Source organism: Talpa europaea (assembly GCF_964194135.1).
Source record: "Talpa europaea genome assembly, chromosome: 7".
In the NCBI taxonomy this organism is placed as follows: domain Eukaryota; kingdom Metazoa; phylum Chordata; class Mammalia; order Eulipotyphla; family Talpidae; genus Talpa; species Talpa europaea.
In genome coordinates, this window is record NC_140074.1 from 98,095,857 (window position 1) to 98,123,516 (window position 27,660).

Here is a 27,660-nt window from a genome sequence, read left to right on the forward strand (position 1 = left end):
ACACATACACAAGGAATGTTCAGACCATGTCCTAAATGCAAGGATTGAGGAAGCATCATAAACAGTGTAAGCCTAAGTCAGACTCTCCATATTTGAATCTTGAACACACTGTGTACTAGATTCATCATGACCTTGGGTCAATTCCTGTATTCTCTAAGCCTCAGTTTCCTCATCCATAAAATGGAGGTAGTATCTCCCTCAGAGGGTTATTGCAAAGGGTCAAAGAGGTTAAATATCTTGCTCATCAATACAGAACTAGCATGTATGAAGCCAGGATTTCAACCCAGGTTTGTCTGCTGTATCAGCTTGTGCCTTGGTAATTAGACTACAGCTGCTTGTTCTTTGACACATTTTTCCATAGGCTACCCATATTCTGGCACAGCTTCAAATCTGCTCTGAAGGGCTGCTTCTTTAATTTCATGCCTTTGGCCAACCCTAAGGTAGAACTCCAGGTTTCTACTGCATTCTGGTACTCGGACGTGAGCATTGGCTTCAAATCCAGCCTATCTTAGATTAAAGCTCATCATCTTCCCCCACCACTGATAAGTCCTGGCTCTACCTCTCTCTACTTCTAACATTGGGAAAGTCACTGACCCTCTGTAGGGTAAATGGATTGGTCACACTTTTCTGTGGCTATCATCTGCACCCTTGATCGTGTTAACACAGAAGCTGCTTGGGAGTGTGGACGTGGAGCATGCGTGCCTGATTGTGGATACCCAGGGTATGGCTGTGGGGATTCGTAAATGTGCACACCTGAGCCTAGCGGCAGGGCTACTCAGAGACAGAAGACAGCTGGCTACAAGAGGATAGTGGCTACAGAAGAGGCAAGACCATGAGAGAATGCCAGAGAGAAAGGAGACATATTGTTAGAAGGCTGGGAATCTCAGTGGCTTGCCTGCCTCCCAGCACACCCCCTGCTGCCTGACCCCTACCCCCACCCCCCACCCCTGCCCCCGACCCATACCCACCCTGCTTGCCTACTTGCACTACACTTTGTAACAAATGAGTGTTCTCATTTGTTCAATGGGAGTGTTTGATGATATAAGAAAGGCAGACACATATCACATCATATAGTTTCTTCATCTTTTTGTGTCTGCAGAACCCATCCCAATGTCTGAATATATATTACTCTATGTATTCATTGAGCATTTATTCATTCATCAGCACTTATTTGAATTAATTACACAACAGACGACATGGGTTTAGTCCTAATTCACTCCTTGCAAGCTAATTCCAAAATACCATCATTTTTCATTGAAACAAGTAAATAAGCTGCCGCTGTGTGTTTCATTTGCATGTTATGTTGATATGCTGCCATCTAGTGGATGATGTACAAGTAACATGCAAAAAGAGGAACTGGGTGTGCCCAGAAACAACATCTTAGAAGCATGTTTACAAAGACTGACCTACAGCATTGTCCGGGTTCAACAACTACCTGAAAAACATTTTTAAAATGTGCTTTAAATAGAAAGTAAGTTATAAATGAACAATATGCAATTACCAGCTGCTAATTCTATTGTTTCTAATTTGTTTTAAGCACAATTTTTGAAAAAGGAAGTCAGCATTCTTTCCTGAAAGTGAGTGGGTGATTCTAGATCTTCTAATCCTATTTCCACTGGAGCAGTTCTGCTTTATTATAGATGCTAACTTTTGACACAGGATTCAGAAGAAGAGTTCCATTCATCTGCAGTTTCTTTTTATTTTTTCCCATTCATCAGCACACAGCAAGTTTACTGGGGAAAGGAAAAAAAGGAGAGACACCTGCAGAGACACAAATGGGCAGTCTCAAAAAACCAGAACTGCCTCATCTGCAGATTGAACATCATACTGTTAGGGGGAAAGGATGTCCTGAGATAATCTCATACAGTCTTTGTGGACTCCACCCCCACTCCAGACTAAAGCCATCAGGACATTGGGAAAGACAAATCCCATCACCACCAAGGGGAGGGTGGCTGGGACCTGAGGGTGGAGTTGGGCAGCCAGGTTGGATATAAAAACCAAACACGTGGGCCTTGCTCCCTCTCTGGCTCGCGATCAGTCGTCTCCCGGCTTCACCGCTCCTGGCTGGCGGCCAGCTCTCAGAGCGCCATTTTGGGATTCCTGATCGGCGGATCGGGTAGGACTCATTTAAAACTTTGTCTCCCGCTTTTCTCCCAGAGCTGTACATTTCCTCATTTCCCCTTCCCTTGTAAATAAACCTTTTATTAACCTTTCACGTGTGCCTGCAGTAGAGCATTGATAAGTCCTTTTAAGCGCGCGGGTGAGGACCCACAGTCAGGCACCCCGTTTTGTATCGGGGTTGCTCTACAACAATACTACGGCAAAAGTCACCACAGCTGAACTTGACCTGCAAACACTGAGTTAGGCATGTGTTTTCTTTTTGCCTTTTAAATTAAATTCACAAGTATTAAAATATCAGATTTCACATTAACATCCAGATTTTCCATTTCTCTTGAAAAAATAAAACCTGAGAAACCTAGCAACACAGGAACCATATTTCTGTGTTTACATCTGTAAACATGAGGCTATTAATGGTCTTTCCTCTCTCTCTGCATGTAGAATGGACTCTCCCAATTGACCATTTTCTCCTGGCTAACACCACCTGTCTGGTCCTATCAAACTGGCAAATCCAATTTCTTTCCATGCAAAAATAAATAGCATGGAACAGTAAAAAAATTACTGGACCTTTAAAATTTTCAGAGTATTACTCATCAGTTCTGCAATTACATTCATCAGAATAGCCTATTAAGTTGTGGGAACAAATTAACCAGGAAATCAAGTAACTTAACACACAGAAAGCTTATTTCTCACAGAGTCATTTCAACAGAAATAGGTAGGAGGATTCGACTCTACAAGTCACTGACAGACCCAGGCTGGCTGAGGCACCACAATTTTGGACAACACTGGATGACACAGAAGGAGAAAAATGAAGAGAATCTCACATCAGTTTCACCTCTTCATTCAGAAATGACATTAGGCACTTTCATTCATGTTTCATTTGCCATAAATAAACACATGGTTTCCACTAATTAAGGAAGCAAGGAAATGTAAAATAAATATTTGATAACATTACTCTGTGAAAACCTCAGTAAGTTATTTTACTCATCTCATACATCTGTAAACATGAGTCTTTCCTCTCTCTAAAGGTCATAGAAAGAATAAAATGAGATAATATACTAAAAGAACTTTGATAGCTCTAAAGACATACAAATTTAAAAGGGTCATAGTACCTATGTAGGGTAAATAGAAGTTATCAGGTTTACCCACCCTCCCACCCACCCTCCCGCCATTAGAATCAATGATCCACACCTGTGGGTTTACACACAGGCCTGATGGCACCTGCAGTGTGGTGTGGGCATGCGTAAGTGGCACACTGGAGCCAAGAGACCAAGTATATAAGGGCGGCGTCACATAGGACTACACGGCAGAGGACCTTGGCAGAGGACCAAGAGTGCAGTAGAGACCAGAGGAGAGACCACATCAGAATGCCAGAGAGACCAGAAAGAGTAAATATTTGCTGGGGACCGGGAAGCCCTGTCTGCCCTGTACCTGGTTCCTTCACTACAAATAGTGAAAAAAGATCATTAAAAGCCTGAAAAAGCCACTGAGGCCTCCAGGATTCCTCCTTTACCCGTCTGCCTGAATCAACAGGGAATCTGCTGTGTGCCTTGCTGGCACTATACTACACTATGGTGGAATTAATATGTCATCACCTCTACACACACAGAAGTGTGGGTCACAGAACAGGTACTCTGGGAGCTTTAGAATATAAAACTGCTGGGCCTCCCTGGTGGCGCAAGGGGTTAAGACGCAACCTATGAAGCTATCCGCAGCCACTGCAGCACAAGTTCCATCCCTGGCCAGGGAGCTACCCACATGGCGCAGCAGACCTCTCCTGTCTCCTCACTGCTCACCTCAGAAGTGTATTTCAGTCGCTCTGCCTGTTCTGTTCCCCACTGTCTCTGGTGAATTCTTTCACCCTCCACATCTCTGGCCTGTGCCCCAGTTCTTGTATGCATAAATAAATATTTTTTTAAAAAGAATATAAAATTGCTTTCATTTTCATTGTATTATTCAGCCAATTCACCTGTATTCAAGGCTGACCCAGGGAACACTTAGGATCCTCATTCTCTTCCAAGTTAAGTGTTCAGCCTTGATGAAATTATTAAAGTACAACAGATTTTATATTCCAAAGATGGTTGCAACAGTTTCTCCCATTCCATATTCTCTTTCCACAATATAATCTTAATAATCCTCTCACTAAATGGGATGGAGATACCATCCTCTTGAATTTGGGGAGAGCTTCATAACTGCTTCAGCCAACAGACTGTGACAGAAGTGATGTTGAGTGAATTCCAAGTAGTCATAACAATGGCATGGACTTACTTTACTCTTCAGGGAAGCTCACTCTCAGACCCCAGGGGCCAGGCTGTGAAGAAGCCCAAATGAGCCTATACAAAGAGTACACAGAGAAATGTGGATGGAGCTAGAAGGAATTATGCACAATGAAATAAGCCAGAAGGAAAAAGAAAATTATCGATGGTTTCACTTATAGCAGGAATACAGGGGAACCAAATAAGATGTCAGTGTAAAAAAATAATAACAGTACAAAACACAACAAAGCAAAACCAGACAATTATAAATCAGAGACATCCTGCAGGGGAGGAGGAGGGAGAGGGGTCAGAGGGAGGGAGGGAGGAGCACAGGGGACTGAGGTGATGGTGCACGGGTGCATTGGTGGAGGAAACTCTATGGGGACTACACCTAAGGAGGTAGGGGGAAGCAAATACTGTTTAAAAATGAACAATGATGTAAAAAAAAATTTTTAAATAAATAACAAAGAACAAGGGGGAAAAAAAAAACAACAAAGACTACACAGAGGCCCCAAAGGTAGGTATTCCAACAACTGCCTAGTGAGGTCCCCACTGAGCCAACAACAACCTCAAAGCCAGGGCTGAAGACACCCCTCCCCTCACCCCATGTTTCCTGCCCCCAGCTAGATTATGAAGTCTGGCCTATAAGATCTTCTCAGCTGAGCTCCAAAAACGTGTAGCAGAGAAAAGCCATCTGCACTGGGTTCCATCTAAATTCCTGCCCCCTAGCATGTGTAAGTACAATAAAATGACTTGTTTTACACTTCTAAGTTTTGGGGTAAATTTTTATGCAGCAACAAGATTTAGAATAACTAGACTCATTAGCATCAATAATAGTAAGTTATTATCACAGAGAAAAGGGAAATCTATATTTACTGAATTATTCCATTTCAAATAATGCAAACAATTATGAGATGCTAAAAATATACCATAGTGATAAACAAAAGTATCTCCCTCACTTGAAAAATTCAGATATCTCCACTAGAGAGAACTCAGATGATTTCTATATTTCTGAAGTGTTTTCACAAAACAAGACTCCCACTCCAGAGTCCAACATGACTGCTCAAGTTCCAAGTATTACGTTTACATTTCAGCGAGCAGGGCAGTAAAAGGGACAGGATTGGGATGGCCCTCCCTTTTAAGAAAAATTCCTGGAGGTGCATCCATTGGCCAGAATCAGGATGCAAGAAAATCTCGAAAAAGTTGTCTTTGTTGCTACGTCCCAACTAGTAAATAAGAAACTGGTAATAAGGAAAATGGATATTGGGGAGAAAGTGGTAGATTGTGGCACGTGCATATTTCAATTCTGGCACATGCAAAATTCAATGCATACTTGGCTTACGATTGCAGGTTTAAGTAACAGAATAGTTACGTCAAGAACACCACCAGTGTGTCCTCTGTTAGACTCTTGTCTCTAAAGATTTAGGTTAGAGCTTTCAGATAAAATAAAAATACGTATTTATGCTGGATCAACTTTCTTCACCGGATGGGTATTAAGTTAAATGGCAACCAAGCACTTAATAAGTTAATGATCCCTAAAGAAAGAAAAGACATTTAAAGACAATATTTCTTCTAAAAACCAAAGTATAGCTGATCAGTCTTCCTGTAATCTGTTCCCTCCAATAAGTCACTCAATAACCTGAAGTTCAGTTTCATCATCTATAGTTACCGCACATTGCCGTGAGGATTAAATGAGATTACACATGTCAAAGTGGTTTGTAAACAGTAGAGTTTTATACAAATATAAAGTTATGCACCTTCAGAGCTATCCCTCAAAAGACACTTATTCAATTAAACATCTTTAAAAATTTAACAATGTATAAATACATTCACAAAATAATCTGTTGATTAGAAGACTAACAAAGTTTATGGTACCTACAACAGAATTTACAGATGCCTAAATTGTTTCAGATTATTATATATATTGCTTCTTTTTAAAGAATGACATTACTACAAATGCATGATTTACAATATCCCCATTAGAGTCAGAAAAAAAAAATAGATTCACAAAATAAAATATCTTTCAGGCATTTATTATGCCAAATACATAAATTATTATTCTCACTACAAGAATAATACTCTTTTAGTGGTAAAAGACTGCATTACGCCAACAACCAATGATGAAGTTCCATGAAGTTCCAAAGTAAAACCTAGCTTCCTTTCCCCAAAATACACAGAACAGCATCAATCTCTACAAATCTCTTAAACATAAACTATGAAAATTCTGTATATATTAGTTGGGCCTCATGTACATGACTAGTTACAAATAAACATAAACAAAAAATCAGTTTCTACCTGTCTATGAATGTTTGGGATAAGAAGTTTCATCATGAAATATATATTAAGTTGTAAAATTAACAATTATTTCTAACTTATGCATAAGTCAAAGTGCTCACTCTTATCATGGAAGCCAAACCTGCTTCTGAAAATAATCTACATGAATACTAAACAGACAGACTAGGAACATCCTCCTAAATTCTAGGGGTGAAAATGCAAATGTCTCCATTACATATGTACATGAACGCCAGCCCTTTCACTCACTTGGGACATATGGATTACATGACTACATGCATACACATGTAACACCATGAACCAAATTTTGACAATGTTTCTAGCAACACCATGCTTTTGAGCCCCAAATGCTAGAAAGAAAATAAAAACATAATATGAAAACTACTTTTCCTTTATAAGTAAACTTTCGAATGGAAAAGAACCCCCTCTTTGCAACATGTACTGAGCTCTAGAAATTTCAGAGTCAATATTTCTTCAGTTGTTTCCCAATGAAATAGAACATACAAACTTTCTCTCTCTTCAGGAAGTCTGGTTGTCTCCAGTGTTCTGCAAAAGAGAAAGAACTCCTTAATATTTAAAGTTATTTCGGGCCTCCCCAGTGGTGCAGCGGGTTGAATGCTGTGCTGTGAACCTGCCCGCAGCCTCTGCAGTGCAGGTTTAATTTCCAGCCAGCCAGGGAAAAACCCACATGGTGTGGTGGATCTCTCCTGCCTCACCCACTGCTCCACTCAGCAGTGTCTTCTGTCCATCTGCCTGTTGTGCTCCCAGCTCTGTCTCTGGTGAATTCTCTCACCCTCCTGCACCTCTGACCTGTACCCCAATTCTTGCACAAATAAATAAAATCTTTTAAAAAAAAAAGTATTCTTTCAAAAATATATTAAAAGTTATTTCAATTAATATAACTTCAAAACACTGGGCCTGGAAAACACTCCAAATTTGTAAGCAGAACCTCACATTCTACAGTCCAATTATGTGACCCGCTGGAGAAGTAAACTAATGTGCCCACCCAAATGTCCAGCAAGTCACTCTCATTTTGGTGGGGCATGTCCAGGTACCATATAAGTCTACCAACCCTATCCATGCTATGTCAGGCTCAAGATCCAATTTCATCTGCATTCAATCTCCCTCCCCTGCTTCAGAAGCACTAAAAATCATAAGGAAAAAACCTATTAAGCACAGACATGACAATTACCATAAGGGGGACCACAGCAAAAATATACTGGGACTATGCAAAAATCTCTCAGGGGGAGAATCATGTTCCCCCTACAAGAATAGTCATTTTCTCTACCTCTTTGTCTTTATTTAAAAGAAACTAGAGTAGAATGGAAAGAATAATGAATCGCAAGAGTGGAAAGTTGGGTTAAGCCAGCTCTGTACTACTTATTAACTATATACTTGAGAAATTACTTAATCTTTCAGGACTTTTGTTACCTAATTGTGATCCTTGGACCAGAGGCAGCATCAGCACATGGGAACTCACTAGACGTGTGAATGATGACACCACCCAAATCAAGTGAATTAGGAACTTTAGGGACAGGTCCCAGCAGTCTGCATTTTTGTCCTCTGGCTGATTCTGATGCATGCTCAAGTTTGAGAACCACTGCCCTATATCACGTTACCTGCCCAAACTACTACATGAAAACACACATGAGGCATTCAACACACAAAGACTTCATCAACTTTCCCAAGAAATTTAAACAATTACTATTTACCTATAAATACTTCTTATCCCATCAAAACCCTGACTTAAATTCCTGTGGGACTGCAGTAAAACCTGCATGTTCTCTTAAAAAAATTCAGGATTTAATACATTTTTCAAAACTGTTCATCTCAAGCCACCATAAATTAATGGAAAGCAACTGAACTTAAGGTGATTTTGTAAAAGTAAGTTTTTATCAATGATATACCCCTCTAGCTTTAAAATAATTTCAGGACACTGACAATATACTTCTAGAAAGTCCTAAATTCTCAAAAAAAAAAAAAAGAATTAAAATAACTTGATCATCATCAGCTCATATTTAAATAAACCTGTAACTTAAGAAACACAATTTTTAATTTTAATTTCATAAAAATTAAACTGTAAGAGTCAGAAATCATTCCATTAGTCATTGACCACATCAAAATTACCCTCCCATCCAGAAAACACTTACTTGTCTTAAAAACTGCTTTCCAAGATAAGATGTAGCCATGCTGGTTAAATTCTTTCTGCTGCCCACTTTGCACCTGATGTAGCCATAGAGGTTGGCACCTTGTAGCACCACACCCATGATAACCACTGCCTGGGAAAGGAAAAAATAAACAAAAGTTTACTGTTCAAAAATTGACTTTTCTCTATGCCATAGATGAGACAAGGCAAACTGTCATGGGAAAGAGAAGGGAAAAAAAGCTCTGTAAAGAGGGGTTTTGCCAATGAAACTCCCTAACTTGTCAGAATGACCTCTCCAGTGCAAACGCACTGTTTCTTCCACCAACCATATTTACTGAAAGCATATGCTATATGTTGGGTACCACATCAGCTCCCCAGACATGCAGTCAGGGAGTCTTTTCTGTGATTTTTTCATGGGCCCCCCAGGTTGTTGTTATGGGCTGAATAGCAGCCCCCCTCAAATTCATTCTAGAAGTCCTAACTGCAGTATCTCAGAATGTGAATATATTTGGAGAGAGGGCCTTTAAAGAGGTAATTAAGGTAAAATGAGGTCTCTGGAGTAGACCCTAATCCAGTATGACATGGTGTCCTTATCAGAGATTAGGACACACACACAAGAAGATCTGAGGACACAGAGAGAAAACAAGTCAAAGAAAGAGGCCTCAGAAGAAACCAACCCTGGTGACACTTTTATCTGAGATTTTCAGGCTCCAGAATAGTAGAAAAATAGAATCCTGTTGTTTAAGTAACCCAGACTGTGGTACTTTGTAAGAGCAGCCCTAGCAAACTAATTAGTTCATCTTGCCAACTGAAATGCTCCCAATTGGAGCTGTGACTCTCCAAGCAAGTCATCTAATTGCATGAGATGGCCACCCTGTGACAATGCCCAAACTAGCCACATGGACAAACCATGCAGTTAAGTCATGGAACCTCATGAAGATGCCTTCCAGGCCCCAGAAACTCCAGCAACTGTCTGACTACAATTATGTATCAAGTCACAACCTTCCGAACAAATCCCTCCCAAGCTTCTGAACCACAGAAACTATGAGATAATGAAATGCTTGTTAGGTCACCAAGTTTTGGGAAAATTTACTACAGAAGCAATAGAAAACCAGAGTAAGTCACCAACTCATATTTTCAGAAAAGACAACTCTATTACTTACAAATTAAGCTAATAAACATGTTTGTTTAGAATTTACTGAACATTCCCATCCAGCAAAATAATAATGTGATAAATATGGTAACCTCTATATAACAGAGGCTACACGAAAATTCTACTATATACTTGGATAATCAATGTAATGGGTTTTGGGGGTTTTTTTTGTGGGACCCTCGCCGGTGGCTGGGGATCGAACTGGCACTGCGGAAGCTGCGAGCAGCCTCACAGCCCAGCGCTCAACCGCTGCACCACCTGGGGAGGCCCAGTTTAATGGGTTCTTTAACAGGACTCTGTTCTCCAATACTTAGAGAAAAGCAGAGCTGGGAAAGAGAACTAGGGACACACATGATGAAGCTGCCTATTCAAGGTAGTCCCTAATGTTAACATAGATTGTTTCTTATGATTATTCAACAGACATCTTGATGGATTATTCAATAGTTCTACACTGATACTCACCAGCCACTTCACTCTGAAGGAGAAGAGAGCACTAAAGGCAAATATCACCCACAGCACTGGACAGGCAACAAGTCCTAACCAAAAGATTCTTGACTCTGCCTCTGAAACAGTTTTATTCTGTTGAGAGGATTCCTACAAAAGAACATGAATTTAATAACCACTATTGACATATTTATCAGTAAAAAGTTTAACATTAGAAATGAAAATACCTTACCTTCAAATTCAAAGAAATTATCAAAGACAACCCAAGTCCTAAGTTAGAATCACTCCCCAAATAAGTTTAACACCTACTACAGTTAATTTCAGGAACTGGCTTTACATTTTTAGGAATTGGTTTTTAAATACTTTGTTTTAAAACTTTTGTTTAACTTTAATACTTTGTTTTAAAATTTTTGCATTTCCAAGGCAGAATGGATGACCTAGGATAGTAAAGACTCTGGCTTCAATTCATACTACACTTGTACTATGCATCAATAACGAAGCTTTGAATCATACCTAGTAAGGTATGATACCTTAAGGTGTTATATTAGCTGTGATAACACCTTATTAAGAATGATAATACCTTATTAGGTAAAGATCAAGGAAATCAAGGCTATGGTTATCCTGGACACTAAAAGGACAAATCAAGGTCCAGAGAAAGAAATGGAATCAAAGGATTCTGGATGTATAATCAGTGTCTTAACGACACCTGGAAACTTAAAAGGGTGGTCATTTCCAAGGTAGATTTTACAATACAAATAAATATGGGCTCATTGAGCACAGCGCTGCTTTCTGAGAAGTACTTGTCAAGGTAATCTCTAGAATTCTGTCCTCTGCTCTCAAACTAATTTTCACAGGGAAATTGAATATTCACTATAGACAAACAGCTAACCCACAACAGATCAGGGTCTCCTTAGGATTCCTGAAGACACAGGCTCAAAGAATAGTTTGCCTCAATTCAGATTTTCTACCCAGTTGCAATACTTCTCATTTTCCTGCCCACAAATGGAAGAGGACCAGCGGAGCAAAGACACGCTAGGCAGAGAAGAAACTGGAGACACTAGACTGGGAAACACGAAGTGGAAGGTAGTCAGAAAGAAATCCTTTATCAGTAGCTTGGCAGCAGCTTGGCAACTGCATAAACTCTAACCCAAATCCTCTCAGAGGACTTTCTTCACTATGCATACTTTTATTTCCAGTCTGAACTAGATAGGAAAATGTAGTAAGTCTTAGAAGGCCATCTGGCTTAGTGCAAACATGCACTAAGAGAGTACTTTAATCTTAAAGTAATTCACCCCTTAAATATTAAAATGTAATCTACATAATTTATTGAATAACTCTAAAAAGAGGGTGGGGATCCATTTACCTTTCTGGATTCAAACACCCAATGGCTTTTTCCATCTTCATCAATATGATTCCACCAACGCAGGCCAACCATTAGTCTCCCTGTGACATTCTGGTAAAGATTAACATGTATACATATATTTTAAAGGCATGATTGAACGATCCTATCTTAGTGTAACACTTCACAAACAAAAAAATCTTCAGCATTACTCCATAACATCCAGTTAAAGATCATTTCTTCCCAAGGCCTGGACAAAAGATTAATTGGCAATTGTAGGACTAGCAGGGGTGGAAGTGAGAAGGTGAACACATCTAAAACACTGCTCTTCCCTTTCCCTCATGGATCCCTGTCCTTATTCCAGTCCCTCATGGTCATTAAATCCTTTGTTCTTTAGTTACTGGGACCTACTTTTTCCTATACATTCTGGTTATAGCTGTATATATAACTACATGTCTCCAACAATGATTGTTATGGACTAAATGTGCCCCCCCCCCAAATTCATGTTAAAATTCTGCCCCTCAATTATGTGATGGTATTATGTGGGGCCTTTGTTTTTCCTCTAGATTTAGCTTTAGACACACTCCAAAAGTTGGAATGTAAATGATCACTGTCATTAAGAAGTAAAGGAGGGATTGGGGTCAAAATAAGGGGGGTGCAGGGCCTCCCCGGTGGCGCAGCGGTTGAGCGCTGGGTTGCGAAGCTGCCCGCGGCCTCTGCGGCACCGGTTCGATCCCCGGCTGCTCCCCGGCCACCAGAGGAGGGTCCCACATGGCGCGCAGACCTCTCCTGCCGCCCGCTGCTCCCCTCAGCAGTGAACTTCGGTCCTTCTGCCTGCTCTGCTCCCCGCTCTGGCTCTGGTGAATTCTCTCACCCTCCTACGCTTCTGACTGTACCCAGTGCATGTATAAACAAACAAACAAACAAATAAATAAAAACATGCCTCTATAAAAAAAATAATAAAAATAAAAAAATTTAAAAAAAAAAAATAAGGGGGGTGCAATTGTATGGGGAATATAAAAATTTTTTAAAAATTTAAAAAATAAAATAAAATAAATCAAGTTAAAAAAAGAAGTAAATAATCTATACAGTTTTTGTTTCTTTCTCAAGTCAAGAAGTTTAGCAGGTTGGCTTTTAAAAAAAAATTCTAACTCTGACAACCAATTTTAATTAATTTCTAGTTTTGTTGCATTAGTCTAGAAAACATGGGTGGGCGATTTTTGGATTTCCTTCATAGTTATATTTAATCAAGTTTTGTAAATGTTACAAGGGAACTAAAAAAAAGGTCTTATCCTTGTACCTACAAAGTTCCAAATATCATTCTGCTATAAAATTGATCAGATCTTTTAGACCTTATTTATCTGTTACTTTGATCTGTTAACACAGCAGTCTATCAAATCCCTACCACATTCACGTTCCTTCCATCTTTACCTAATGTTTCCAATGGTTTTTCACTATACATAGTCTGATATAATGTCATTCTGTGAAGGATCCTCACTGTGATTCATAAATGACCCTTTTTGTTCCATTCAATGCTGGCTTGCTTTCATTTCTATTATGTCTGATAATATTATGCCATGTTTTCTTTTTGTCTAAATTGGTCTAAGGCTATCATTGCCTTCTTTTATTTTTTTCTAACGTGAAGATTTTAGTTAGATCTTTTGGGTTGGACTAACTATTCTATCTAATTTGCAACTTCTTCCAATACCTTGTACATGATCTTTAAGCTTCCTTGACACATGCATTTTTTCCTTTTCTTGTCTGAACTGTTTTAGTTGCTCCTGTCTTCTCCAAAGTTGTGGATGACATACAACTTGTTTTAAATTTTACAAATAGTTACCATTGAAGTTTTAAAACCATTATTTAACTTTTTTACTCGATTAGTATACAGGCTATAACACTGAAGTGAACTTTTTAAGTTATCCTTCCTTCTCCAGCTCTGCTTGGTCTTCATTAATATCACCTATATGCTTAGATGACTTTTTTGTATAAATAATTATTTCTTCTTTAAAGAGATCTCTCCATCCAATATGGATCTCTGCATCCATCTCTCCACCCAATATGCCCTTTCTCACCCCAACAATAGGGTTTCTCAACCTTGGCACTATTGACATTTTGGGCCAACTAGTTCTTATTGCTGGGAGTTGTCCTGTGCATCTTAAAATGTTTAGCGGCATCCCTGCCTCTGCCCAATAGCACACACTTCCCCACCACCAGTTGTAACAACCAAAAATGTTTTCAGACATTGACAAATGTACCAAGAGACAAAAATCAACCCTGGTTGAAAAATATCACCTAGAGCACACAAAGGCGCTTTTGCCATGTGTGGGTACTCCTTACGTATTGGTGGACAAACGCTCTGGAGTCTTCTTTTACTTCTTTGTGTGTGTGTGTATGTGTGTAATTTCTTATTGAGATTAACATTGGTTTACAGTACAATATATGATTCAGAAGTACTAGTTCACATTACTTCAGATATGTTACCACCCCAAAACCACAGTCCTCTAAAAATCCTACATGGCACACCAGGAGGTGACCCTGAAGCAAAACCAGTGGTATGGATTAGAAGCAAAATGTAGGGTGTGAATGAAATAAGGCAAGTCAATGACTTAATAATCTATATGTGATTTGATATGCATGGCACTTGAACACAGATGAGGCCTAGAGTGACAATACGATGAATTAACATCAATCCAAAATTCTACTGTCAAATTATTTTACTGTTTACATGTTATTCAACCTCATCATATTAAATACAATTTTTAAATAAAAACAATCAAACCTACCTTGACTGCCCAAAAGTCACATGATAACAACAAGATAATTGTCACCATACAGGCAATAAAGCTGCTGCTGACCAATTCACAGAGAAGATAGACTACAATTGCACTGATGCGAAAGAATAAATGGAAAAATGATGCCACTGGGTGTCTGAAAACCAAAGCATAATAAAAGAAAAGTGATTACATTTTACTACAGGTCCTGCAAATGTAGATGAAAAATGTTTCAGCCATAGCATAACATGCAGTTTTGTCAAAATAAATGACTTGGAAAATAAAAGGCAAGCCGCCTACCTCTCTTTTCCTAAGTCCCACTACTTGATGAGGCCCGCTGTTGTCACAGAAAACACACTACATAAATGTGTGTTAAAATGAGACTTTAACATCTCACTGAATATGAACTTTCACTAAACATATAATGAGAAACTTTAGCAAGCTTGGAGAAATAAAGAAACTATACTCAGGATTTGAATCCTATTTTCACATGTCCAAAAATCAAGTTAATTCCTAAGCCCTCCCTCCACAATTGCTTCAGGGATTAAGTCACCATCAGAACTGAGATACAATCCACATACCGTACAATTCACCAATTGAAAGTATCTAATTCAGTGGTTTTTGTTATTTACACAAAATGTGCACCACCATTACCACAATCAATTTTAGAACTTTTTTAATATCCCCAAAAGAAACCCTGTACCCTTTGGCAGTCAATCCCATTTACCCCTCTCTAACCTTAAGCAGTCACTAGTGTACTTTTTGTCCTATACATTTGCCTATTCCGAACATTTTATATCAGTGAAGTCATATGACTGGCATCTCTCACCTAGCATAATGTTTTCAAAGTTCAGGAAGAATTTTATTTCATTAAGTGAAATTCTTCAAAGAGAACTAAATTTAAAATAGAAATATGTTTGGTTTGGTATTTTCATGTTAGTTTATAAAAAGAATGCAATTCTGAAATTCGCACAATAAAACAAAATGCAAAATATTTATTTAGAGTAGTTTGAATATTCTACATATCCTGAATATTCAGAATATTTACAGAATATCTAAAAAATGGTGCATTCTTGATAAATAACAGCTAGAATTAAAAAACACCAGCATCCAAATAACTGAATTTGCAGATTTGCAAATAGTATCAAGTAAAATTCGATATGCTAGTCCTTCCCAAAGAAAATCTGAAATGTCACTTTTGCCTCAGACTAAAGATCAATATACACTAGCAATATACACTAATCACAAGCATATTGTAAGAACTGTGTTAGATCGCATCAACAGGTACCATCTATGGAGAGAATTGCACTTATACTCATACCTGATTTTGGACTTTTTTGGTCTGGTGGTTGTCTCCTCTTCCGCATCAAAGAGCGAAACATCTTCAGTGTCATCATTACTGTCCTAATGGGAAAATTAAATATCCATGAAGCAAAATAAAATTCAGTATTTGTATGCCCACCTCGAGCAAGGCAGCTTGCTAGTCAAAAATGGGAGACAAAATGAAGACCTGGTCACAGTCACGTAGAATTTATAACCCAGGGAAAAGCCAAGTGTAATTCCTTCACACACACACACACACATACACACCCCCCCCCACCCATCTGGCAAAAGCCCCTCATAGGAATCCAAGTGCTTGTCACCCAAGCCTCTGAGCACTGTTGAGAAAATAACTACAGTGATGATGGTCCCACAATTATGACTTCCATTCCCAGCTGCCTTCTTACAAGTCACAGAGAAGGCTAAGGCCATCAGAACAGATTCACAAAAATCACTTGACCGCATCCTTGTTTCCCTGACCCTTTCTCACAATTCTTTCTCCCCTTATCCAAGGTTAAAACAACTGTGTGTGTTTGGAAAACCTTTTTCTCCCTCTTCCTCGGGGGCTTGTTCTGTTGATTTTCCCTTTATTTACATTTTCTTCTGTCTTCACATCTTTTTATCAGCTTTCTAATCAGCATGTAAAGCTCCTCAGGTATCATTTATTGCTCAAAAATGGTATTTTGAAAACCATGATCCTAAATCTTCTCTTTAATCTACTTTCCTTCTGAGAGCATTCCTTCCTTTCACAACCTTAGGCTCCTAAGAGTGGCTCACACCTCAACACACTGCAATTCACCATCACATCAACCACCATGAATGGTACTTGTAAGCGGTACAAAGGCAGGGCCTCGCTTGGTGGCGCAGTCGCTTGAGCGCAGCGCTGTGAAGCTATCCACAGCCCCTGCAAGGCCGGTTCCATCCCAGACGGCCAGTGAGGGTCTCACACGGCGCAGCAGACCTCTCCTGTCTCGCCCGCTGCTCCCCTCAGCAGTGTATTTCATCATTCTGCCTGCTCTGTTCCCCTCCCGCGCATCTGGCCTGTACCCCGGTTCTTGTATAAATAAAAAAATTAATTTTTAAAAAATTTTAAAAAAAGAGGTACAAAAGCAGGTCAGAGAAGGTATGAGACAATAAAAGTTATGAGACAGAAAGAGAGGTAGAGTTGAAGATGCTGTGATCCTGACACTGAAGATGGAGGAAGGAAGCACAAGCCGAATTTGACTGCGGTGAATTTCATAGAGGTTTGAAGAGTTAAGAGATGCTCACAGACAAACCTTTAAGGAGCACCTGGCCTCTAGATAATGGAAAAGCAAGGATAAATCTTATTTCTCCCCTAGGAAGAACAGAGCACAGCTAAGACCTTGATTTTAGCCCCTTGGATTTCTTTTTTTTTTTTTTAAACAGTTTTCTTTTTCTTTTTAAAGATTTATTTATTTATTTATTTATTTATACAAGCACTGGGTACAGTCAGAAGCACGGGAGGGTGAAAGAATTCACCAGAGCCAGAGTGGGGAGCAGAGCAGGCAGAAGGACCGAAGTACACTGCTGAGGGGAGCAGCGGGCGGCAGGAGAGGTTTGCGCACCATGTGGGACCCTCCTCCGGTGGCCGGGGAGCAGTCAGGGAGCAGCCGGGGAGCAGCCGGGGAGCAGCCGGGGATCCAACCGGCGCTGAAGAGGCTGCGGGCAGCTTCGCAACCCAGCGCTCAACCGCTGCGCCACCAGGGAGGCCCTAGCCCCTTGGATTTCTAATCACCAGAACTTTAAGATAAATCTGTGTTAAGCCACTAAGTATATGATAATTTATACAGCAGCAATAGGAAAACTATACATTAACAAAGTCCAGCGAGACTGAAGTTTTTAATTCCTTAAACAGGTCAATTCGTGCCCCACTGCATCCATTTACACTGTGGTTCATTCATTCTACCTAGAACACTCTTTTCTCTTAATCTGTTCTTTGAAAGACTGGCTTATTCTCACTTATTTAGTCAATATGGATTACCAACTACATGGCAGGCATTGTTTAAGTGGTACAGAAAAAAGACAAATAGCTCTACACTCTGGGAGTTGCATTACTAAGATAAAGAAGGATGTGGGTGTAACATATTTCAGGGTGAAATTAGAAGTTTGGTTTCGGATATGTAAGTTCAAGATGCTAGTATTAAGAACTTTAAAAAAAAAATTAAATGAGGGGTGAACTACTAGAGCCCTACACATAGAATTGGCATGTTCTGATTCATGTGTTGAATGAAAAAGTCTGGCTTCTATATTAAGAATCCGGAGGGAAGAGAGAAGGAAGCAAAAAGACACATAGCTGGGAGACCGGTTTTGAGGCTAACCCAATAGTGGAACCAAGAAGTAATGGTTTGCTCAAGGATAGATGCAGTGGAGGCGGCGAAAAGTAGTCAGATTACAAATACATTTCAATGCGGAACTGAAAGGATTGGTTCTAAGTAAAGGTAAAAGAAAAGGAGGAAGATTCCAAAGTTTTTGTATTGAGCAGCTAAAAGATGAAGAAGCCAAAGGCAGACCCTGGGCTCTCCAATATTTAGAGAGCAGAAAGATAAGAAGGAATGAGCCATGGCAGATTAAAAAAAAAAAAAAAAAAAAATGCTGAACCAGGTGAGGGTAGTGTCCAGAGAATCAAGGAAAGAGTTTGCAGGAAGAGGATCTGATCAACTGTGCCAAATGCTGATCACTGAAAAAGGACCATTATTTCTAATAGATGATTAGCAACATCAAAAATAGCAGCTTCAGCATGGTAGTGGGAAGAGGGAGAAAATCTGGCTAGAATGAATAGAAAAATTAAAAGGTTAAGTATAGACATATGTTTTAAGGAGCAAAGAATGCAGTGATAACTAAAAGGGCAGGTGAAGTGTTTTTATTAAGATGGGAGAAATTAAAGCATGCTTACATGCTGCTGTGAACAGCTTTTGAAAGGAAAAAAAAATTGACAGTGCAAAAGAAGTGAGAATTGCTAACCAAAACCTTCTAGTAAGGAAAGAAGGGATGAACAAGTAGAGGGCACTTGTATAAGAATAGAGCCCAGACAGTTCAGCTGAGAGGAAAGCAGACTATATGGGATCTTATGGGCAAAGATGCAGAAAGCATGTGGTGTGAAAATTCTGAGGTTTCCCACTTTCCAGTGAAACAAGAAGCAAGGCTATTTGTCAGTTAAAAGAATAAGGAAGAAATGTTGAAGGTTTTTTTGAAAACTGAGAAAATTTTAGTAGTGGTCTAAGATGATGGGAAAATAAAGGGACCCTGGAAATACAGTGATGATTGTCCGATAGCATTAAGGGCCGCTTCAAGTTCATGATCACAAATCCACAGTGTGTATAATCAACAGGGCTGCTTTTCTTCGGCATCCTTCAGCCTCGTTGCAGCTTCTGAAGCCAAATTTAACCATCATTGGATTTTCTCCAACAAGTCACCTCCTCAAAGTGATCTTTGTGATCATAAATGCTACAGTTGTCATATTCTCAGCACTTGCTATTGCATCACCTTGTCTTTGCTATTATATGAAAATATCTTTAGCCATGTAACATGCCTCCACACCCAAACCCTTGACAAGCTCCCATCCCCCAGTGCCCTCCAACTCACCCAGCAATTCAAGGCAAGAACCTTATCTGTGGGGTCCGCAGCCCTGTTCCAGGGCCCAGATCACTGCCTGAGTCAGAGTAATTCCTCAGTAAAAAAAAAAAAATATCTATGATAATCTATGTGAAAAAGCACTATAAACACTACTTTTCAATTTAAAAACTTAAATAGGAAGAGATTAAATAATCTTTACTGATCTTAAACCTGTGGACAGTAAATTAATCTGAAACTCTAAGGGTACTGACATGATTCATCTAAGTGGACGAACCATCACCCATGTTTATTTGGCAAGGAAATCGTGAAGGAAGGTCCTGGCGGTGTCTCACTATAGGATTGCACTGCACCCCTGAGAGTCAGGCTGCTGCTCCTCCCCGTCGCTGTCCAAGAATAGTTGAGTCTTAAAACTCGAGACCACCCCAACGTCACAAGTGAGAGGGTTTCTGCAGCCTGTTAGGGGGACGAGCCATAAATGCGCGCGGCATTTATCAAAAATGCGCTTCTGCACACCCCCAAGCAAGCTGCCCCTCCTCAGCGCCGCCTGGGTGACCCGCCGCCAGAGGCCTCGGGGTCCCCCCAGCAGTGATCGCTGGTCCTCCGGCCGCCCGGGCTTAGGCAGCAGGCGGGCACACCGACACAACGCGCCGGGGAAGATCCACTCGCGCCCCTCGGACCCGGTAGGCCAGACCCCCAGCCACCACCACCCGCTTCCCGCAGCCATAGCCCCTCACCTGCTGCAACATGGCGTCGCGGCGCCAGTCCCACTTCCGGGAGCCACGTCAGCTGGGCAGCCGGGCGGGCACTAGAACTGAGACAGCCAGATCACCACCCGCCAAAGAGGAATCAAGGTACCAGCCCGAGCCAGTCCCCACTTCCGCTTACGTGACTTGGGGGAGGAGCTATTGTGGGGGCTGGTCTGTGGGCGGGGCTAGAGCCGCACACCGGAAGAAGGCGGAGCGAGATTGTGGGCGGGGTGAGCCGCGGGGCGGGGCCTGGTCCTAGCTGGAGCCAAAACCAGCTGGCAAGGAGCCCAGTGGGCTTCTGGGCCAGCACTCGGTGGCTCATCGGGTGGAGATGTTGTTGCTACCTGAGGGATCATTTCGGCCAGCCCTAAAGGTGAGGGGCTGGGGAAGAGGCTTTATCATTCCATGGTTTCATTTTGTCTGAGTTTTACGTATATTTCTAAACAGTATGACTGTTGTACTTTAAATTTTAGAAACAGGTGGAAAATAAATGTTTTCCTGCAAAGAGATAAAAAGTTGTAAGAACACGGCAGAAAGAGTCTAGAGTAACATTGGAAAATAATATTATAGGTGAAAAACACCAGGAGCAGCTCTCTGCTCACCTGTGACTATGCAAGGGCTTCTCTTCCTTTCTCCTTTTCTAATAAGCCTGACATTTTAAAATGTATTTTAAAAAAAGAAAAAACCACAAAACAGGGATAGACAAGTTGAAAACGTGGGTACTGGAATTTGAGCACCTGGATTTGAGTCTAGGTTCCTTCATTTACCAATCACTTACCAATCAAACCTATATAGAGGTTACTTTCTTACCTCTATATAGTTCTTTTCTCAAGCAAGCATAAAATGGGGAAAATGCTATCCTACAGGGTACCTGGTAAACAGGTGGGCTATTGTTTTAAGATTAGCGGCTAATAGTGAGATATTGTTGGATGAAGAATGTGAAACTCAAAGACTTTAAGTCATATTTGAAACCATGTCAAACTGCTGTGGGAAAGCTCCTGGAATAACAGGTATTAGCATGTTTCTCTAATTGAGAAGATTCTTTCCATTAAAATTACATGCAACATGACGTCCCAGCACCAGCCCCACTTCCAGGAGTCATGTCAGCATGTATTTTTACATGACTATTTGCCAGTGTTTCTTCAAACCTAATATCCTAATTTCGAAAATTATCAATGGAGGTAAAGGTTGGCAAACACTTGCATTCCTGTACTTGAAGTGAAAAGTGGAGGCTTTGAGCAGGTAGCCTGTACAGAAGACCTGCCTATGTCATGTTTGGGGGGGGCTTTTTCTTGAGGGGGTCAGTGTGGATTGCAGGTTTTGTAAGTTTGGAATTTTTTTTTTATGTTTTGCATTCTATTTGAATTTATTACCATCATTTAAGAAAATCTCAGTTCAGTTTATCTCCTGTGTAGTGAAAAATATAGTTCTTACCTATTGTGTCTCTCTGCCGTGTTTCTCCTTTAGTACACAAAGCACGTCTAGTCACCAAACAGGTGGGAGTTTTTTCCCCACATCAAGCAAGTCTGCAACACCAGCCAGGTGTCTTACAATTTAATCTACTTCTCACACTATCTACCCAGAGATAGTTTTCAGGTGCTACAGGTTAGGAACCTCTCACTAGTTGTCTTCCTTTTCTCCAGGTGCCAATTGCAAGACCAGGTTATCACCAGTCCTTCAGACCAACTGCTGTAGCTCAGAAACCAACTGCTATACAGGTTTCCAACAACCCTGTCTTGAGTACAGTTTATTTTCTATAACAGCTCACAAAATCCAGAGAAATTATTATGTTTACCAGTTTCTTAAGGCCATAATAAGGATCCAGATGAACAGCTAGATGAAGAAGAACATAAGATCTGGCAGGGTCCCAAGCACAGGACCTTCTGTCCCATGGAGTTGGGTACATTACCCTCTTAGAGTGGAGGTGTTCACCATCCTGAAAGCTCTCCAAACCCCATACTCTTGGGATTTTATGGAGACTTCCTCATTTAGGCACAATCAATTATTAATTCTATTTCTGTCCCCTCCCCTATGTCTCCAGAGAATGGAAGGAAGAGGGCTCTGAAAATTCCAACCTTCTAATCATGATTTGGTCTTTCTGATTACCAACCCCACCCAGGAAGCCCACTCAAAGTCACATCATTAGAACAAAAGGTGCTCCTAGAATTCTTAACACTCAGGATTTTACAAGGATTTTGGGAACCAAGAGTTAGGAACTGGATCAAAAACAAATATTGGGGGCCTCCCCGGTGGCACAGCAGTTGAGCGCTGGGTTGCAAAGCTCCCCACAGCCTCTGCGGCGCCGGTTCGATCCCTGGCTGCTCCCTGGCCACTGGAGGAGGGTCCCACATGGCACGCAGACCTCTCCTGCTGCCCGCTGCTCCCCTCAGCAGTGTACTTCAATCCTTCTGCCTGCTCTGCTCCCCGCTCTGGCTCTGGTGGATTCTCTCACCCTCCCGTGCTTCTGACTGTACCCAGAGCTTGTATAAATAAATAAATCTTTTTTTAAAATATATATATATATTGGAACAACAGATACCAGCGAATGAAAAGAGAAACTCATGCCATTTGCAGCAACATTGATGGAGCTTGAAGGGATAATGCTAATCAAAGTAAGTCAGAAGGAGATAAGTACCAGATGGTATCACTAATATATGGAATATAAAGTAACTAAATTAATAGTCAGATAAACACATGCTGAAAAAATAACTCTTGATAGGTGACTACAGAACTGAGACACCAAGGTGGAAGGGGTTGGGGGAGGGGCAAGAACAGGGAGGGAGGGAGGCATAATGATCTATGATGGTAAAATTGGTGGTGGATGCCCCATGTGGTAAAACCTGATGGGGCTATCCCAATGTTACCTCAGTTAAAAATAAGTAAATAAATAAATAATATATATTTTTCAACGATAGAAAAAGAAATACTCCTAGTTGTCCTTTCTCTTAGGAAATGACTAAGGTTTCAGGAGCTGTGTGCCAGGAACAGGATGCAGAGATACATATTTTTTCTATTATCTCACACCATCCTATGGCCATGCTGTCTTCTTGGATGGGAACTGAACTTTCCAGTGGGTCATACCTCTCATGGTGAGGACACTCTTCTAAATAACCTGCCCTGGTTCCTGACATTTATCCTCATAAGATTTAATTAGAGACCTCACACACTTGATATTAGTGCCCCTCTTTTTGTAGAAAGGATAATGCGCTTAATGTTCTTCTGCGGCAGTTATCCCTAAAAAGGAAAACAACACACAACTTTCTCAAAGGCAACAGCCAACCCCATTGAGGGCTTCTTCTAGATTCTTAACTGAAATTGCCTGGTTTCATTAGACTTCCTTGCAAAAATGGCAGGGAACACCAATGCATTATTGTGATATAATCCCATCAGTTCGTTTACTAGAAGAATGACAGCATTAGTTTGGAAGGGATGAGTGATATTCCCAGTGATCAGCTCCCATCACCCATCAATGAAATTGGGCTTCCATAAGTCTTATTGAATGGTTTTCAGAGGGAATACAGATGCCAACTTCTGCCAGCTTCCCTGTTTTCTTTGATAGGAATTTAATTAGGAGGTTCCATATTAATTATCAGGAAACAATCAAAATATCAAACCAAAACAGAAGCCAAACACCAACATCCACTTGGTATTCTGTTTATTGTAAGACGTTATGATTTCCCAAGGATGGTTCAGATAAATATGTTTTGTCCAAGTTCAGGAGCTGCGATTTTTCCTTGCTTCATGAAATTATCTATAGACAGGCCTTTGATTTTCCTGATCCATGCAGCTCTGCTGGCTTTTTCTGGACTGATCACTTCAGTGGGCTTTGCAGCCTGATATTCCTTCATCTTGGCTTCCCTATACTCACTCTCTTCCTTCACAGTCAACAATAGGAACTCGGTGTTCATTCGGAAGGGGTTAAGGGCCATACAGTTGCGAGGCCATTCTTTCTTGACAGGCTGGACTGTCGTGCCCACCGGTGGAGCCAGCATGCGGTTTGTTTTAATGACCTGCATACTGGTTAAGGGGTTGAAGCTGCGCACTGTCCCATCAACTGAACTGGTTGCCCCGTCTTCACCCTTTAAATTACCAGAGAACCTGGAACGGATAATCGCTGGCTGGGGTATGGTGGACTGGACTTGGGGACTTTGCAAAGAGTTCTTCAAGTTGGGTTGCAGTTTCTGGATTTCCAGGGGTGTATTGGTTTGTTTCACATCTATGGGAGGGTTGCTGATTCTTAACCTATCAACTTCATGTTGGACTGATTTTCCCTTCAAACTCAGTACCTTCCTTGGGTATGGAATTGAAGGCCCCCAGGCATCAATGACTTGGGTTTGGGGCCTACCGGGATAGGCAAACTTCCCTGAACTATGGGCTTGCTGCAAGGCATTGACAGTCAGGAGGAACCGATCAGGAGACATAGGGACTTGCCAGGACCTTTTCTTTGAGTAATTGACCAAGTCTACAGGAATGTTCAGTTGTCTTTGTTTCTCTGTATCAGCTGGTTAAAAAAAAAAAAAAAAAAAAAAAAAAACAAATCAATGCTCCTGAAAAATGTTAAGTACTTATGCAAGAAAGTTAAGTCCATCCTAACTGCTTGCAAATTGAGGCATGCCACCATCGTGGGCAAAAGTCCTTTCTGATATCAAAAATTATGGCATAATCAACACATGTTTTTAACAAGTAGGCTAGTACTTAAGTGCAAATGTATATTAACTGTTAGATAAGCATATTTTGGAGGGAATGTATGTAATTGCAATGCTCTAGTACTTTTGAGACTTCCCTGTGGGGAAGGTCTTCACACCTCATTTGTAAATAAAATAAGCCTTATAAAATCTATACTGACATCTATATTTTCAACAAAAATTGTATCACAAAGTTTGATCTCAACTTTATTCATCAAATTTGACTTCAAATGATCTTTGGATGTTTCTCAATATCAAACCTACCTTCAAAAAATGTCACACTTGAAAAATGCAAAATAGCACATGACCAAAAGGCAATTCCTGAACAGGGGCTCCCCAAAATATTTTGAGCAATAAATAGCAGCAGACAAGAACAAGAGCTTCATTATATTACACTGCATTGTGGTGAACTATAACTGAAGGGATCACACTCCAACATACTTAAGACCCTTAAGGTAACAAGGATGTCTTCAGAGGTGAGAAAAATCTATATATTGAATAAGTCTCTCATTTGGTTTTTTCAATCCCTATAATGCCTCATAAATACAGAGAAAGCACGATATCCATTTTATAAAGGAAAAAATGAGTCATGAAAAGTAGAAATGATTTATCCAGTGTGACCTAACAAGTAAAAGTCTGTACCCAAACACTTGGAGAAGAAAACCAGCAATGACAATACAATATATATGCTTATATATTAATATGCTTGCCCAAATATGTGTTATCCCAAGATATCTGTATATAGACACTGTAGGATGGACTGAAACTTCAGATTTTCCCCTGAGATATAGGTACTCATAGGTTCTTTGCAGCCTATTTACAATGACCAAGTTATGAAACCTAAAAATCCAAAGACAGAAGAGTGGATCAGGGAAATACAGTACACACACACATATATGTACATATATATATATATATATATATATGCAATGGAATACTACTCTGCTATAAAAAAAATGATGAACTATTGCCAGTTGCAACTACATGGATGGAGCTGGAGGGGATAATGCTAAGCAAAATAAGTCAAAAGGAGAAAGATGATTTCACTCATATCTAGAATATAGAAAAACAAAGCAAAGTGTCAGACAAAACCTAATAACAAACCCTTGACATCTGACTGAAAAACTGAGGCAACCAGGAGGGGAGGTTGGAAGGGTAGGAGTGTGGATGAAAGAAGGCCCAACATTTGTAGAGGTTTGAACCTATAACCCCTAAAACAAATATAATAATGTGAACCAACTCTACCTCAATAAGAAGTGAAAATTTCTGCCTGATCTTTATTAATTATACAATACTTTGCTAAAACTAAATGAAATTAAGATGTCAAAATTTTCCCCACTCTCCTTCCACTCCCAGAATAAACTGTTCTGCCTATATGTGTGTGTGCATGTATGTGTGTGTGTGACAAACCACACAGTTTTTCTCCTTTTTTAATATGGAATTGTGATGAATTCATAATTCATTAACTTGTCTTTTTCATATAATCATATATTGTGAATCTCTTCCCAAGTCATTATATTTCATAGTATGGAGTTTTCTTCTCCTTAGTCATTGTCCAGTGACAGACATTTATTGATAATCAACTTTAAAAGAAATGCATTTTTACTTACCATACAAGCAAGCACAAAATGATGGCTGACACCCAATGTTGGCCTAGCTGCAGTGGGAACTCTCACTCATTGTTGAGGGAAATGTAAAATTATACAGTATATTTTAAGGACACTTCTGGCAATAACGGTCTAGTTTTTAGTGTAATTATCCTTTGGTGCAGCAGTGTCTCTCCTAGAACTTTACCCTACGGGTATATCTACCTATTCAGGTACACAGACAATAGGTATACACAAGGATGTCATTATTAGTATACCCCTCCTAAAACTTAATTCATTAAGTCTCACCTGAAAGCTAGACTCTATAGGGAATTCAATTCAAAGAAACTATTATATTAGAAAAATATTTGAAAGGAATTTTAAATTTTACCAAAGTCTCTCAAAAACAACAAAGGTACATCCCATTCCTGATGTCCAGCAACTCTTCTTAAAAGCCTCTTTCCTCTCTCTCTCCCTTATGGCCTCATCTCACATATGTAACACCGACCCCCAAAATCTATGTCTTGAAATCTCTTGAAACATTCTCTGAAACCAGTCCTGACTGCCACTTCTCTCACTCCCGTGTCCATTACTCAGATTGCTGACACAACAGTCTGAATAATGAAGAGACTGAGTAAGCAGGAAAGGAGGCAGAACTGACAACTCAGCTCTAATAAGGGTGAGAAAGAGGACAATTAAGGAAAATCCATCCCTCTAGGAGAAGCTGGACATTTTATCCATTCTGAATTCTCAAATAAGCAAAGCTATTGACCTACTGAAAAACTAAAGATTAAGGGGTAGTAGGGTAGCGGTAGGAGGGGGAGGATCTATCTTGCCACAAATTCAGAATAAAGTATCACCATTCATCTTACCTGCTGCAATGGATTTTGCTTCCAAATTCTCCTGCCCATAATTCATGCCAAGTGCTTCCTTAGAAACAGGACTCTTCTTGTCTCTTCTGGGTGATTTTGACTTTCCTTGACTTTGAGGTTCCTCTACTAATGCTATTCAATTAAGATTGAGGAAGAAACTGTTGTAATTACATCATTCATTAGGGGTGAATAATGGGGGTAAAGCTGATAAATCAACAGATTTTCACACAAACTATCACCTTATTATTTGTTGTTATGTGAAACTAGGTCATCACCTACAGCCTAACTAAGTCTAGATCATCTCCTAACTCCCCTCCATCCACTTTTTATAATGAT

The 27,660-nt window shown here is 40.1% G+C and overlaps 2 protein-coding genes across 2 annotated transcripts in view; both read right to left on the reverse strand.

Annotated features, from left to right (window-relative positions):
* Positions 1–7,184: 7,184 nt before the first annotated feature.
* LOC311173458 (Golgi apparatus membrane protein TVP23 homolog B) lies at positions 7,185–20,181 on the reverse strand (the record flags this gene model as incomplete). The annotated part of the gene is made up of 7 exons (XM_084237442.1): positions 7,185–7,211; positions 8,816–8,944; positions 10,427–10,558; positions 11,772–11,861; positions 14,534–14,678; positions 15,843–15,925; positions 20,170–20,181. 7 exons carry the CDS (start codon positions 20,179–20,181, stop codon positions 7,185–7,187), a joined length of 618 nt encoding a protein of 205 aa, XP_084093568.1.
* A 3,689-nt stretch (positions 20,182–23,870) lies between these two features.
* The window catches only part of FBXW10B (F-box and WD repeat domain containing 10B), a gene marked incomplete at both ends in the record, with an annotated part of 35,066 nt that continues 31,276 nt past the window's right edge, over positions 23,871–27,660 (reverse strand). The window contains 2 exons of the mRNA XM_084237923.1: positions 23,871–24,682; positions 27,313–27,456. Coding sequence (XP_084094049.1) covers positions 23,871–24,682; positions 27,313–27,456 — 956 coding nt within the window. The remainder of the gene's footprint in view (positions 24,683–27,312; positions 27,457–27,660) is intronic.